The sequence below is a fragment of the Diadema antillarum genome, unplaced genomic scaffold (assembly GCF_040938485.1).
Source record: "Diadema antillarum isolate AM-2024a unplaced genomic scaffold, OU_Dant_1.0 seq00000766_RagTag, whole genome shotgun sequence".
In the NCBI taxonomy this organism is placed as follows: Eukaryota; Metazoa; Echinodermata; class Echinoidea; order Diadematoida; family Diadematidae; genus Diadema; species Diadema antillarum.
Genome location: NW_027271656.1, coordinates 211,553 through 225,422, shown reverse-complemented (window position 1 = coordinate 225,422; position 13,870 = coordinate 211,553). Strand labels below are relative to the sequence as shown.

The 13,870-nt window shown below is 38.3% G+C and overlaps 1 protein-coding gene across 1 annotated transcript; it reads right to left on the bottom strand.

Moving 5' to 3' along the window:
* Positions 1-8,188: 8,188 nt before the first annotated feature.
* LOC139738733 (uncharacterized) lies at positions 8,189-13,636 on the bottom strand. The gene is made up of 5 exons (XM_071649374.1): positions 13,328-13,636; positions 12,181-12,786; positions 11,761-11,886; positions 11,049-11,144; positions 8,189-10,734 (listed from the first exon to the last, which is right to left on the bottom strand). Exons 1-5 carry the CDS (start codon positions 13,484-13,486, stop codon positions 10,480-10,482), a joined length of 1,242 nt encoding a protein of 413 aa, XP_071505475.1. The 5' UTR covers positions 13,487-13,636; the 3' UTR covers positions 8,189-10,479.
* Between the last annotated feature and the right edge of the window lie 234 nt (positions 13,637-13,870).

The following is a 13,870-nucleotide window of genomic DNA, read 5'->3' as shown; positions in this document are numbered from 1 at the left end:
CTCAGATTTGAAAAGAAAATAAAGTTGGACATTCTGGTTCTTTTGCAACCATTACAGGATCGGCACAATTTTGCGATTTCATGATGTTAATTTTTCAACATTAATCTTGATGATGAGACTCAGATAGATAGATTGTTGTAAATGATTTATAACAAAACAAAACTTCTTTAACTAGTCTTCTTCATAAGTTTCAAGGAACGTTCATCTGATGGATCATTAACTTTTATTTTTTCTCAAGTCCCAGGTGACTAAGAATTAGAGATTAAAATAAAATCCCCAAATGATTCATTGCGAATAAAATTGTGCAAGGATAACAATGGGATGGTAAGCGATGGAGCGGATCAGTCCTATTGCATGCTTCTCGAAACGTGAAATATTTTCTAAACCCACAAGAGGGACGAAGAATAGTTGTTCCCCACGAAAGCTGTAGCGATTAAGCAAACCTTCGAAGACCAAGCAGATCGATAGGAAATTTTCCCCCATTCGAGAGAGTTGACCCGATAAACCTGTGAAATGCAAAGCCACGGATCATCAAAAAGTAAGTATCTGAAAGAAGTGCCATTATACACTCTGTAGTAGAATGATAATAATAATTAACAACAGTTACAGCGCATAACCCATGCAGTGCATATCATGTACCTAATGTGCTCAAGAAAAGGAAAGAATATAAAAAGAATATAGAGTACAACATTGTAACTGCAATAATTGGGAGCTTCATGTTTGTTTAGACTGTTCAAAGGTGTAATTCCAAATTATATTTTGATTTATTGCCGTTAGTAATTTGCCGTAGATTCTGGGGTAGAACATATCACATAGAGTAGAGGCACTGTGCAAAATGTTCATTCTCCATAAAATTTGGTTATTCTATTAGGAATAACAAATAAAGCTTTGCTTTTTGAGGGAAAAGGCTTTTGAGGGAAAAGGCTCCTCTGTGGCGTGTAGATTTAAATTATCTAAGTTCAGATGGCATGGGAGGGGGGGGGGGCTGGGGAAACGTATAGGATGACTTTGTTTCTTTTCAAGAATCATCGTGTATTTGCACACAAACTTCAAAATTAATTATTAATGTAATAAGGCCAAGAAATTCGGATCTATTCCTATTTTGTGTTAGCATAGTAAGTTGCAATATTTGAGTTCTCGGGTGAATGTGTTCATTATCTTTCTTTGTTTGATCTGGGTGGGTCCAAGTTATTGTCGTATCAGTCGGTCGCTATCATTACGTCGCATGAATGACGCATAAGACTTAGAGGAACACGCAGAGAAAATAAGGAAGGGCCGAAAGAAACGTGTGCCAGTTGAAGGCAGAAGCCAAACTAGTATTTGTTCTGAGGGAGTGGAGTCAACGGAAACAAAATGAAGGCATGGGAAATGAGGGGAATGGCCGAGAGGTCCAGAAGTTTGGATCAAATCTAAAATACTGTAATATTTGCTGATATGAAAAATTTGGAGTTGTTATAACTTGAAGGGAGTTACAATCTCTTAATCATTAGAGTTTACATCAGTTTTTACCCCCAAGATACCCTATAGGTGTCACTGTATTTTTTGGCATCAATATGGGTTATATATATAGGCCTACAACTGTTTACGTATTTATTTTATTCTTTCACTTTCTGTTTTATGCATAATAACTATTTCTGAGAAATATTAGAAGCAATGAATCACAAATTCGTCAAATACGTACCGCTCTGTTCTCCTTCATACACACATTACATCACGTGTCGACACGCAATATTAATGGTTGAAGCGTAGGTGACTAATAATTACAGTAATGATATCGGTATTGACGCTACTGTATTCCTTCTTCCCCAAACATAATTATACAACGTGTACAGGCGTATCTAATGATCTTCCACCCACATTAATGCAAATACCCAACTGAGTTTGCCCCCCCCCCCCCCACATCTTTCTCGGACTACAATGCATTGACACTATGTTTATCACCACCCACGGGTGCCTTGGATGTCTCGCCCATCATTGTAATCGTTATGACGTGATTGTGAGTCAGTGGTCTGGGGTGGGGATTGTCACAAAACGTCAAGGACCTCCGTGCCACTGGACGATGGGACCGAACGAAACAGAAAGATGTCATGGAAAAGGCCAATGTCCAATTTCTGCTATCCCGTGTCAGTATCTAAAGGACTCGCAAAATAATGCCAAAAGGCATGGGACAATAGCGAAATGCATTTGACCACAATAGCATCGGATATCAACGAGAAGAACCAAATTACAGAACGTGTTGTGGGTCCCACGCTTTTCATAAAACCATGGACTTGAGTAGGTCCAAGATGAAACCAACATCTATCTTCATTGTCTGATGCTGTGTTTATTGTAAAGCTATACATTCAATATAGATTGTTTCGATGGAGAAAGTTTCTAACGAATCACTTGATCATTCCGCGACAGTCATGAGTGGCGAGCATTACAGAGTTCAGTATAGTTCAGTTTCAGTTTGAAGGGAGTAAAAAAAAAAAACCGACCTTAGGTAGCGAAGTTAGCTTATTACGTCCCGCGCAGTGCTGACTGCAGCGTGACAATAATGTTTGGTGTTTTGTTTTGTTTTGTTTCGTTATGTTTTTTTTTTTTTTGGGGGGGGGGGGGGAGGTTAAGTTTTTTGTTTTTTGTTTTTGTTTTTCCGGAAAAGACAAGTTCAGTTCAGTTCAGTTCAGTTCGGTTCAGTCCAGTCCAGTTGAATCGAGTTGAATCACGAACAAACGATAGATGTAGTACAAAACTGTTAGATGTCAGACTGATTTGAAAACCAAATATGCCCCATCAGACAATGAACAATGAGGGATGACTCGTTTACTTCAAACAAGGCCGTCTCTTATCTGCATAGAGGTTAGACCTATATATATATCTTGAGATAACGGACATGAGTAGGCCTACTATATGACTTGATGACATTTTTCTTTCGCTTCATCTTTGTTGCTGCTCATTTATGTAATGGATGAGATGTTCTCATGTGGGTCGTGTCGAATGATGACGCATAAGATGACATTTGCTTGTGATTTAATTGGTAGTGCATGCGCTATATTTTGACAAAATTAAAAGTAAGAGAATACTCACATACACATACATACATACAGACAGACAGACAGAAACACACATGCACACACACACACACACACACATACACACACAGAAATAAAAGCACACATAAAGAATCAAATGCAGCCAGTTATCGATACAAGTCACCATGGCAGTTGTCATTAAAGGTATTAGCCCACATTTGTAAACCTGCAGCAATTGGTCTCATAGTTAGCATGGAGTTTGGGTATGATTGCAGTAACACCTGTGCAAAATTTCGTTCCAATTAGTCCATTACTTTCATAAAAATAAATGAAAATGCACCGTATGCATGCGTATAACGCTCGCTAGCTCCGGTCCACGTAATACGTACTACGTGCATGCGATACATGTGTAAGTTACATGTACGTACTAGCCCGCGCTCGTAATTCGATTTTGGGTCGGGTTAACCCGGTTTGAAAATTGATTTTAAAACGATGATTTTCTCTCTTTTATCGAATGGTATAGACAAAGAGCAACAGGTGAGGTATGTTACTGTTATAACTTGTACTTGAAGTCATATTGGACCTGTTTTATGCAGTTTTGATTTTCGTGGGTTTGCAAATGTGCATGGGCTAATACCTTTAACATGTTATTTACATGGCGGCTTTAATTGCATTGAAAAAAAAAAGGATAATGTATTATACATGTATTACAAAAATCAAGTAAGAACCTGTCATCTTCCCTAAAATCTACAAGCTTATACAAAAAAAAAAAAAAAATACACGTCTACTTTTCCATACCTTTCATGTTACCGTCTATAAATGAATTCGAAATTAGAAATCTGTTCAAGTAAAAATATAAATAAAGTGAAGAAAATCATATCATCGTTATTAATGTTTAGGTAAGTAGCTTCCCGGGCTCATTACGTTACTTCAGTTGACATCATTGACGTGGCACGAAGGGGCACGTGAGTATATATACCACTTTTTTTCATCTATATAGTGACCATAATGGCCCTGTTTCATAAAGGTTTATAGATCAAAATTCTAATGTAAGTCAGAGTATCAAAACATAAGTCTCTGAATAGTAAATCATCTTTTTTTTTTGATACTTTGTACCTGATATAGACGTTTGATTTTCTGACATAATTATGTTGGATTGCATCTTCTTCTTCTGTTTTAAATATAGAACAGCGGCCCTGATTTATGTATACTCTCTGGTTGTAGGCCTACGTACCTGCATGGAAAGCCATCACAGTGGATGATCCCAAATAGCTTTTTGGACAGTAAGGCATGCCGTCTATAATGGCAATGGCTGCTTTAGAATGCAGAGTATCGGATAAGGGGCGGATCATCCATTGTGTATATAGAATAGGACTCTAGTGCATTGCAGTTCCAAATAATAATTCATGGAAACCTACCCATCACAATAGTGTTCAAATTTACTCAAATCAACAAAACTGAACGCTGATCATCATGGGATTATTGTAAGAAACATATTAATATCATTGCATTTCAAGAATTCACATGCTTTCACGATTATTGTAGTGATACAGTATTAGTTTGCAGCAATCAAACTAGGTGTATTTAATTGTCAAATTAATGAGGCGATCATCTTCGTCTCACATATCTCATATTGGTTTGTACGTAAATGATTACCATCCACGTATTGCTAAAACGAACAAACAAACAAAAAAACATAATATCAGTATTGCTAGATTATCATCTCTCAAAAATTTAAAGCTCCCTGGGGCTGTTCTTTTGAAGGGGAAATCCGGACCACTATGAAGTTGTAGTCTGAACAGACAGAATTAAATGTGACAAGGACAACAGTGAAAATTTGTTCAAAACAGGATTTGGAGGGGTTTTTCAAATTTCGGAGATTCGCTAATTTTTGCAAAACAGTTCTCGACAGTTGATATCACTATGTGAATAAGCTGATGCCACCACCTTCCCGTTTCTATTGATCGTGTGGCAAGAAAAGAACGAAAATCCAACTTTTCTGCTATAAAAGTGTAAAGCATAATGATAACGAATATCTTCCAAATAAACGGTCAGATATAATCAGGATTTGAGAAATGGGCATTATTGTGTCAAAATTTCTATACATATACAAACTGCATGACAAGTTGTGAAGGTATAACATTATCAAATCACCATCTGTACACTCATATTGACTGTTCATGAAATGTTTCATGAGATATTGGCAAAATTTCACAATTTCACAGCTTCTCTGCTTATTTATTATTATTTTTTTTCGACGTTGTTCTCTCTTTTCAAACTTCTGATCCGGAACTCCCCTTACAGGAAAAAAGAATATTAGAAATGCTTGTGTGCAAGTATCCCATTAAGGACACAGTGACATGAGGGTAGATAATAATCACAACTCCAACTTTCCAGGGTATAGGATGGGACATAATAATGAGGTTGTCTGGAAAAAAACAGCAAATTTTGAAATAATATGTCAAGGTTTACTTATCCATGCTCGACTTTCTTGAAGCTTTCACCGTTCTGTGTTTGAGTTTATCATCTTTTCGAAAGATGGCTGTGAAACCTAGGAGTTTGAAGCTCCTTGGTGAAACCTATCACCAGACTGTATTTAGATCAACCGAAAATAAACATAACGAACTTACGAAAGAAGACAATTATCTATAAAAATCGATAATAAACAAAGCGGTTGAAATAAACACATATCATTAAAAAAAAGCCCCCAATTCCACGGGAAGTCGTAGCAATAATATGAATTGTGTTGAGCCGAGTTTCCCCGGTGGTTTGCATAATCCCCCTTGTTTCGCAATCCAAACACGCGAACAGATCGTCTGCCAATGGAAGGAAGAAAAAGGCAGTGGGAATCCCCGCAGTGGAACTCGAAAATCCCCTCGCTAGCTGCCTTGTTGGTACACTGTACAATATTATGAATGACATCAAATCTATTTAAAGATACAACGCTACGGCTAGCGGTTGCGCTATCGATCTCTAACCGCTCTCATGGAAAAAAAGGTATACGCACACACAGCGCTGTTGTTTTCACAGCGTTCTGTTTGCGCTCTATTCGTGCGTGCGCTGACACACCAGTAGATTGATTAGTCTGAATATCTAGACCGTAAGGCTATGTGAAAAGATCAGCAGACCGTGACTACGTCTGTGATGGCGGTTCAGTGAACGTGTCCATAATTTCTAGACATTATCCTAGAAGGAAACGACTACACTTCAGGAGAAACCTCTATAGTTATTCTCAAGAGTCTACCACAAAATATCAATACATGCAATAGCAATCTTATTTCTTGGGAAGCTGGCTCGACAATCGCAGACAGGGGTAGATATAGGAAGTCACCCGAAGTCCTCTATTCTTCTATTCTGGAACGCTACCACACAAATAATAACAGTTGTCACAATTCTTGTGCTTATTTGTCACAATTCTTGCGCTCTGGAGCACATAAGGCCGTCACGCAGTCTTGCTGCATATTTCCTTATTGTAAACAAATTCGAATTATATGTCTGTAGACAAAATACTGAAAACGATATCCTACAGACAGTATATATAGAAACCTGTGATAGGATAAGGCTACGCTGACTGTTTATACACTTTATGCCGATTTGTTTCCTTTACAAGCTAATCAAGGCAGATTTAGTCTGAATAACATGGTGAAAAGGCACTATGTAGGCCAACTGGAAAAAAAGATATCCGTGTTTTGCCGGGAAAATACCTCATGAGAACTTTCCCTTGCCTGTGATTAGAGTGCGCAAAGTGGCGAGTTGTGTCAAATAACGTATTATAACCCATCCGATTGAAGGGGGAGAAGAACACATACTCCATAAAAATCCTCAACATTTGCCAGGTATCTTATATAATCACGGAGGGAATAAATGTTATACGGTTTGTGCTTATTTTCATACTGACAAATGCACGATTGTGTATATCAGGCGAGCTCGCAAGTAAAAGTAAAATATAATTATAGCCTTGAAGCATCGGAGTAAGCTGTAAACAGTTTTGAACAATTTCATTTCATATCTTGTAACCAAGCATGGACGACAAAAAGCGCCTCCATCATAAACTATGTTCCTTTCATAGTTCCTCTAAGTGATATTGTTCCCACTTCTTGAATTCAAGGAAAAGGGAATTGCGTGAGCATATATTTTAAATATGATCTTCCTTTCTTCAAATATATCTTGATCTGCTGTACATTCTCTCTGCTGTAAACGGTTGCGGGAGTACTGATATTCTAATGCTAATTTGATGACGTTATACAGTCATGATTTGCCGGCTGGTTTTTCCTCTTTCGGATATCATTTCTTCAAATACAATCTTGATCTGCTACATTCTTTGTGCTGTAAACGGTTGCTGGAGAACTGATATTCTATTGCTGACGACGTTATACATGATTTACCGACTGGCTTTTGATAGATCTATCAGTAAGTTGAAGCGAACATGACAATATCGTTTCTATTCCAAGACTTTAGTTAACCAAAGATGATAAATTGTTTCTACTCCTTGCCTAATATACAAAGGGTCGAAGAATCAAATGTGTTTTATGCATATAGTATGGAAGTAAATTAAATATCCTGTGTTCGTTCTTTATGGTTTTATATAACTTCCTAATGGCTATCATTATAGTGTCAGAATTTGTTCTAATTTGAGCCGATTAAAGCTGAGGTATTGTCACTTTCTTTCCATGGTTTTATATAACTTCCTAATGACTATTATTATAGTATGAGAATTTATTCTAATTTGAGCCGATTAAAGCTGAGATATTGTCACTTTCTTTCCATGGTTTGCAGCGTAAACATTGTCTGATAGATACATCCTCTTTCAGTGCGTTGGAATCGAAATGGATCCGGCTACCTCTGTTTCAGAGACAACATTGGATTCAAGCATGTGTGTCATCTTCTCAAATAACTTTCATCCTGTTCGCTCTCGCTCTCCCATTCCTTCTTTCTTTCTTTTTTTTTTAACTTAGGTATACTCTGTCATATTAGATTACCATATCCGCCATTTCTATATGATTCACTTCCATCTTGGCTATGGCATATTCTGTTAATTTCCCCCAAATCCTTAATCATGATTAATTTTCACGTGATCATGCATGAGAAGGCCTTTCCAGACAAGTATTCGTATGCTATTGTGTAAAGGTGACCTCACCTCATTTTATTGTTTTTTTAGATACTTTTTGGTGGTTTTTTTTTCAATAAATAGACAACATTATTTACACGAACGCAATATATAGAGTAGGAATACATACATCAAACATATCAGTTTTGTTTTTCACAAATTTCATCTTGTTTTGAATGCATTTTGAAAGAATGTCATAGCTCAACAGCTTCGAAACAATTAATCATAAATGCTCCGCACATCAAAACGCATTGTGAAGTATACTCTTTCTCCCTCCCTCCATCTCTCTCTCTCTCTTGCCCTTTCTCTCTCTATCTCTCAACTTTTGTATAAATCAAGCAGATTACATGTAGTTGCATCGAATTCCGATTTTCACTTAACTTGTCAAACCAAATATGGTGCAGAGATAAAAAACAACAACAAATAATCATCCCTACAGCTGATAAATGGAATGTAAGATACATAGAGTAATTCATAACTGCGCTATTTCTATGTATATAATTGTTAGTACAAAGGGTAATTGCTCTTTTATAATGATCAAGGTGTCAGCACACATTGACTCGGGAGTAAAATGAATAGCAGACTTTGATTTCAGCCTACTCATCAGTACAAAACTTAATCGTTAAAGATGTTGTCTACAAAATATTGTCGATTCCTAATAAAGTGTTACGGCATACAGTACACCAATGTGCAATGAGATAACATTCCCCATTACAAATATTAATCACTAAAGGTGTTGTCTACGAAATACTGTCGATTCCCAACAGTGCTACGGTATACAGTACACCAGTGTGCAATGAGATAACCAACATTTCCAATTATTTTGTCCAGCAAAAACGGATGGTCTTCTAAAACGATAACAATAAAAAAAAAATCATGTCCAAATGGACTGGCTTTCAAGTCATCATTCGCTTCCTCGGCAGGTTTTTGAACAAGATTGACAAAAGCTAGCACACACTTCAATGAACATTCATTTTGACCGTTCAAAGAAACCAACATTCACCAAAAACGTCATAACTTTTGAATACATTCTACACAGCTTCTGGCTACTTGATGGTGGAAATCAAGAACCAATATTTCTGCTGGTAGCAAAACATATTGGTAACAATATTGTTACCAGGTACAATATTGCAATGCGCTCCAATATTATATCAAACTTTATAACGGAAGGCAGTTCGCGATGCATAGTTTCGTATTCTTCATATTTAACAACTTAAATGTACCATCATGTATGAGTATTCAGGGCACATCATTCAACTCAAGCTATATATAATACGTTCGAAGTCTTAAAAAAAAAGAATTCATGTCACACTTACGCTTGCAGCCTAAGATAAGCAATTAAAAGAAGCCCAAGTAATACAGCGAGTAGAAAGCGTTCTGTATACTGAGACGCAGCTACAACTATATATAGAGGCATCTTTGCAAATCTATTATTTCGTCGGTTTCAATCGCCATGACCAAAACCTCTGCGAGTGCACAAACTACAATTTTCTCTTGAAATGGTCATGCAGAAAATTTCTTATGAATCAACATATCTACAAAGACTTTAAAAATTTACTCAAGTCAGTATATCAGTACATAGAGTTATGACCGATCAATCATGACATACGGCCTGATAGAAGGCAAATGAACAGATCTTCTTTGCATAGTAATTCAGTGAAACGGGCAAGAAATGGGCAATAAACTTTCTTTGGTCGTTTTTGTTTTTGTTTTTGCTAGGAGTTTTGATGTGCTCCCCACGCAAAACACAGAAATATGAAATAGCATTAACAATACATAAAAAGGACTAGCCGACACAATGATGAGTTTTTATAGTACTGATTCAGATTTCTTTGAATATCAACAGTTGGGATGCTAACTTCTGAAGACTAGTCTAAAACATGTCTTTGATAACAGACAAATCGGAAAACTGTTAACAGAGCATGCTACGTAAAATTTCAGAAAAGTCGTATTATCATTTCAAAACCAACATTTTCATGAAGGAAAAAATACTGAATGAGGTAAGAACGTACTATCCGTAAGCTCAGTATACAAGCATACACACAAGCCAAAATTTTACTGACATTTCAAAGTACTGGAGTATAATCACAAAGAATGTCTTTGACCTATACCTACCAACTGAATGTAGAAGAGTTTTTGCCATGTATGAGTACTGATGTATTCGATTGCAAAATATCGCGCGTGCTAGTACTTGCCTTATAGCACATGTTCATACTTTGATGATGAATGTCTGTTATCAAAAATATATTTATAAAAACCTTCAGAGGGCATACTGTATAAAAGATCATACTTGAGTGTTGCATATAGACCAGGAGGGATCTCACATACAGATTAAAAATGAAAGAAGTCGGACCCAATTAATCAATGTAGGACCAGATTGCTGGTTGGGAGAGGGGTTGTGGATGGCCTTTCCCCAGCACGCTTGACCCTGGGGAAGACCACTTGACCCATGATAGAGCGGTCATCGTACTGGGGAGGTGGGTCCCTGATTGCACCCCCACAAGTTCCCATGGGCGTGGCCACTGGCAGGTCAGTCTCGTCGAATCCATTGGGGGCGTCGTGGACGACGTCCCTCGGTAGAGTGTAGCCGGCATCATCCCACGAATCATCAAGGGGCTGCAAAGAAATTAAAAAGAGATAGCGATGTTGATGACACGAGTTCTCGTGTGAAAAAAAAGGCTACTCATACAAATTAATATACCAAAAAAGCAAAACTTATTCCAAGAGCGTTAACAAAGACGCTGTATAAATTACCAATTTAATATACGAGGAGGACACGTGAAATGTTTTGAATGATTATCGTTGAATGTGTAACTTTATATTCACGCAAGAACATGAACTATTACGAACCAAAGACTGTCCTTTGTTATCACTTTTCTAAAAGAAGCATCCACATTATCATAGTGTTTTCATCACATCATTGCTCTTACCTCCATAAACATGTCAGCATAGTAGTTTTGAACATGGCGGGTAGAGAGAACACGAGAGGACGACTTGTTTCTCTGCTGTTCTTGGTATCGTGTGATCTGTAATCAGAAACACGCACAATAATTATCAAGTATGCACAAACATCAAAGAGAATGCGGAAGAAGCAATAACTCCTTTTTTTTAACGTAACGACTACGTTTCTTCACGTGAGTCATTTAAGTTCGCCGAACAATGAGAAGATGTTGGACCTGAAGAGCTAATTACAATTCGCGAGATTTGATCTCGTCGCTGGGACGAGTTAGGTGATACTAAGGATTGGGGGCGATAGAAAAAGCATTAAAACCAATTTAACCACGTATTCTATAAGTAATTTTCACATTTGACCCTAAATCATACAGCCAATATGACGTCTGATCAAGAAGTCTTAACTTAATGAAACGATCCATGTCACAAAGTTTTTATGCGTCAAATATACGGGAGCGATAGGATTTGTATTTCTGTAACCAAGATACGGAAGTGGACCTGAACAGCTAATTGCAATTCACTAAATGATATGCACTTTAACGTATATGTAAATAGATGTGTGATCAATGTTATAAACGAAATCGAAAATTAAAAATCAAATAATCTCCTTTCACAAAAATCCTCTATACCCTCTACAACTTTTAAAACCGATTCCAGAACCAGTTAAGAGATCTGATCTTAAATATTTACCTGAACTTTGAGTGAGTTCGCAAAGTCCTCTGATTTCTTGAGCTGCTTCTTAAGATCATCATTTTCTTTCTTGATGCGATCCTTCTCCTTCTTTTCTTGCTTGAAATCCTCCAGACATATCGAAATCTGTGGGGGAATGGAAAGAGAAAACTCAGTTATCAGAAATGCCACAGACTAATAACTGCATTGAGATGCAAAAATGTTGACTACAACTATACCAAGCACAGAAGGGAACATAATATTACAATCATTTTCATTTTATGATTCAGTAATTTCCATAAACTATCATCCATGCGAAGGCGCTGAGAAAAGTCATTATGTTTTTCCTTGTTATGTGTAAGGATCGTTACATGGACTGTTCACAGATAAATAATCTGCAGAACTACACAACACCGCTTTGATCATGAAAATGTCTCTCACCTGCTGAGTGTATAGGTCGGCTTGCTCCGTCATCTGGGTCTTGGTTGCTACCAGCTGATCCTGCAGCTGGCTCGCTTTCTCCTTGAGGTCCACAACGCGCTTGCTCATTTGGTAAAGATCCCTGTCCTTAGTGGCCTCCTTGGTGGGTCGCCCGCCGTCCTCCCGCTTCGTTCGATCTCTCATGGCAGCATCAAGACGATGTGACGCCTCGTGTCGCTTCTTTTCCGACTGCCTCAGGTTCAGCTCCAACGCCTGTATCTTCTGCTGACACCGCTCCAGCTCAGCCTGCCGCTCCGCCGCCCGAACCCTGGCGTCTGTCCACCGCAGCTCCAGCTCCTCCGTCTGATCTCGCTGCTCCGAAAGCCTCGCCTCCAGTTCGTCAACCTTCTCCCGGGATTGCTGAAGCTGCGCCGTGAGGTCGTCGACCACGGCGTCCCTCTCCTTGTCGTACTTTTGCCACCGTGTGTTCATTTTGGTGACCTCCTTCAGTTGCTGCCGAATGTTGCTCTTCTCGCTTCGCAGTCGCTGAATTTGGTGATTCGCTACTCGCAACCGGGTCTCGAGTGGAAGGGGAGTGTCACTGTCGTATAACGCATGGTCGCTATTCTGTGAAAACGGTGGCATATTTCAAGCATATTTTAGAATAATATCACTCACACATTCATACCTTTAACTTATCTTACTTATCTCTACTAGCTGTGATTGATGATTCCATCATTATCTTTTTCTTGTGCATGCCACGTGCAACCGCACAGTTTGAAATGAATACCCAACATGATAAAATCATTACGAACATAAAACAAACAAACATAATTATTCATATGCCGGATTACAAAAATGAGATTGTACTCTTTCACCCCAAATGTTAGTATTGTTTCATTTCATTTCATTTATTTTACTTCCAATGCAATTGCAAATAGTCATTTGATTTATACGTAAGTACCCAAAATCAAGAAAATAAATGTGATCAAGGAAAATACTAAGAAATGAAATGCACCAAGTGTTAGGGCCTTTGTCTTTTAATATGACAAAAAAAAAATAATAACATTATTGTTTAGGTTTGTTCCATTCGAAGGGGTCGTGGACAGTGTTATGGGAAAAGGAAGTGGGAGTACATTGTTAGTTCGGCTGTATACATTATAATTACCTCGTCCGAGTCCGAGCTGAGATGGTCGACAGGCTCCGAAGCTCTGCACGGTCGAGGTCCGGGGGCCTGCTCTAGCTTTCTGCCGTTGTGACATGTACACGTATAACTCTCGTCGCTTACTTTACCCACTGTAATATCTGGCTTGCCACAGTGATCCATGTTTGGCTGCTGTGCTTGGGCGGATCCCTTGCGTGAAAAACCAAAACAAATGTGAAATTATTTCCAGAGGGAAGGTGAAAGGGGAAAGATATGGCGCTTCCGTTTACCCTGCGAAATGAGAGAAACCCGCTCTCTACGTACCAGCCACAGAACAACGCTTTGAAATGATGGCAAATGTCTCACAGACGTCGGTTCTTATATATAACGCTGTGCTGCGCGAGCAAAATCCCAAACCAGTCCATTACGTTGCGAGAATGGTATTTATAGCCCCACGGGGTTTCCCCCACTGACTTGCGCCTGGTTTCGGGTTGTTGTTGTCTCCTTGTTTTGTTTTATGATATACGAGACTCAAAATGATTAGTGTTACATGATACAACCTTTTTT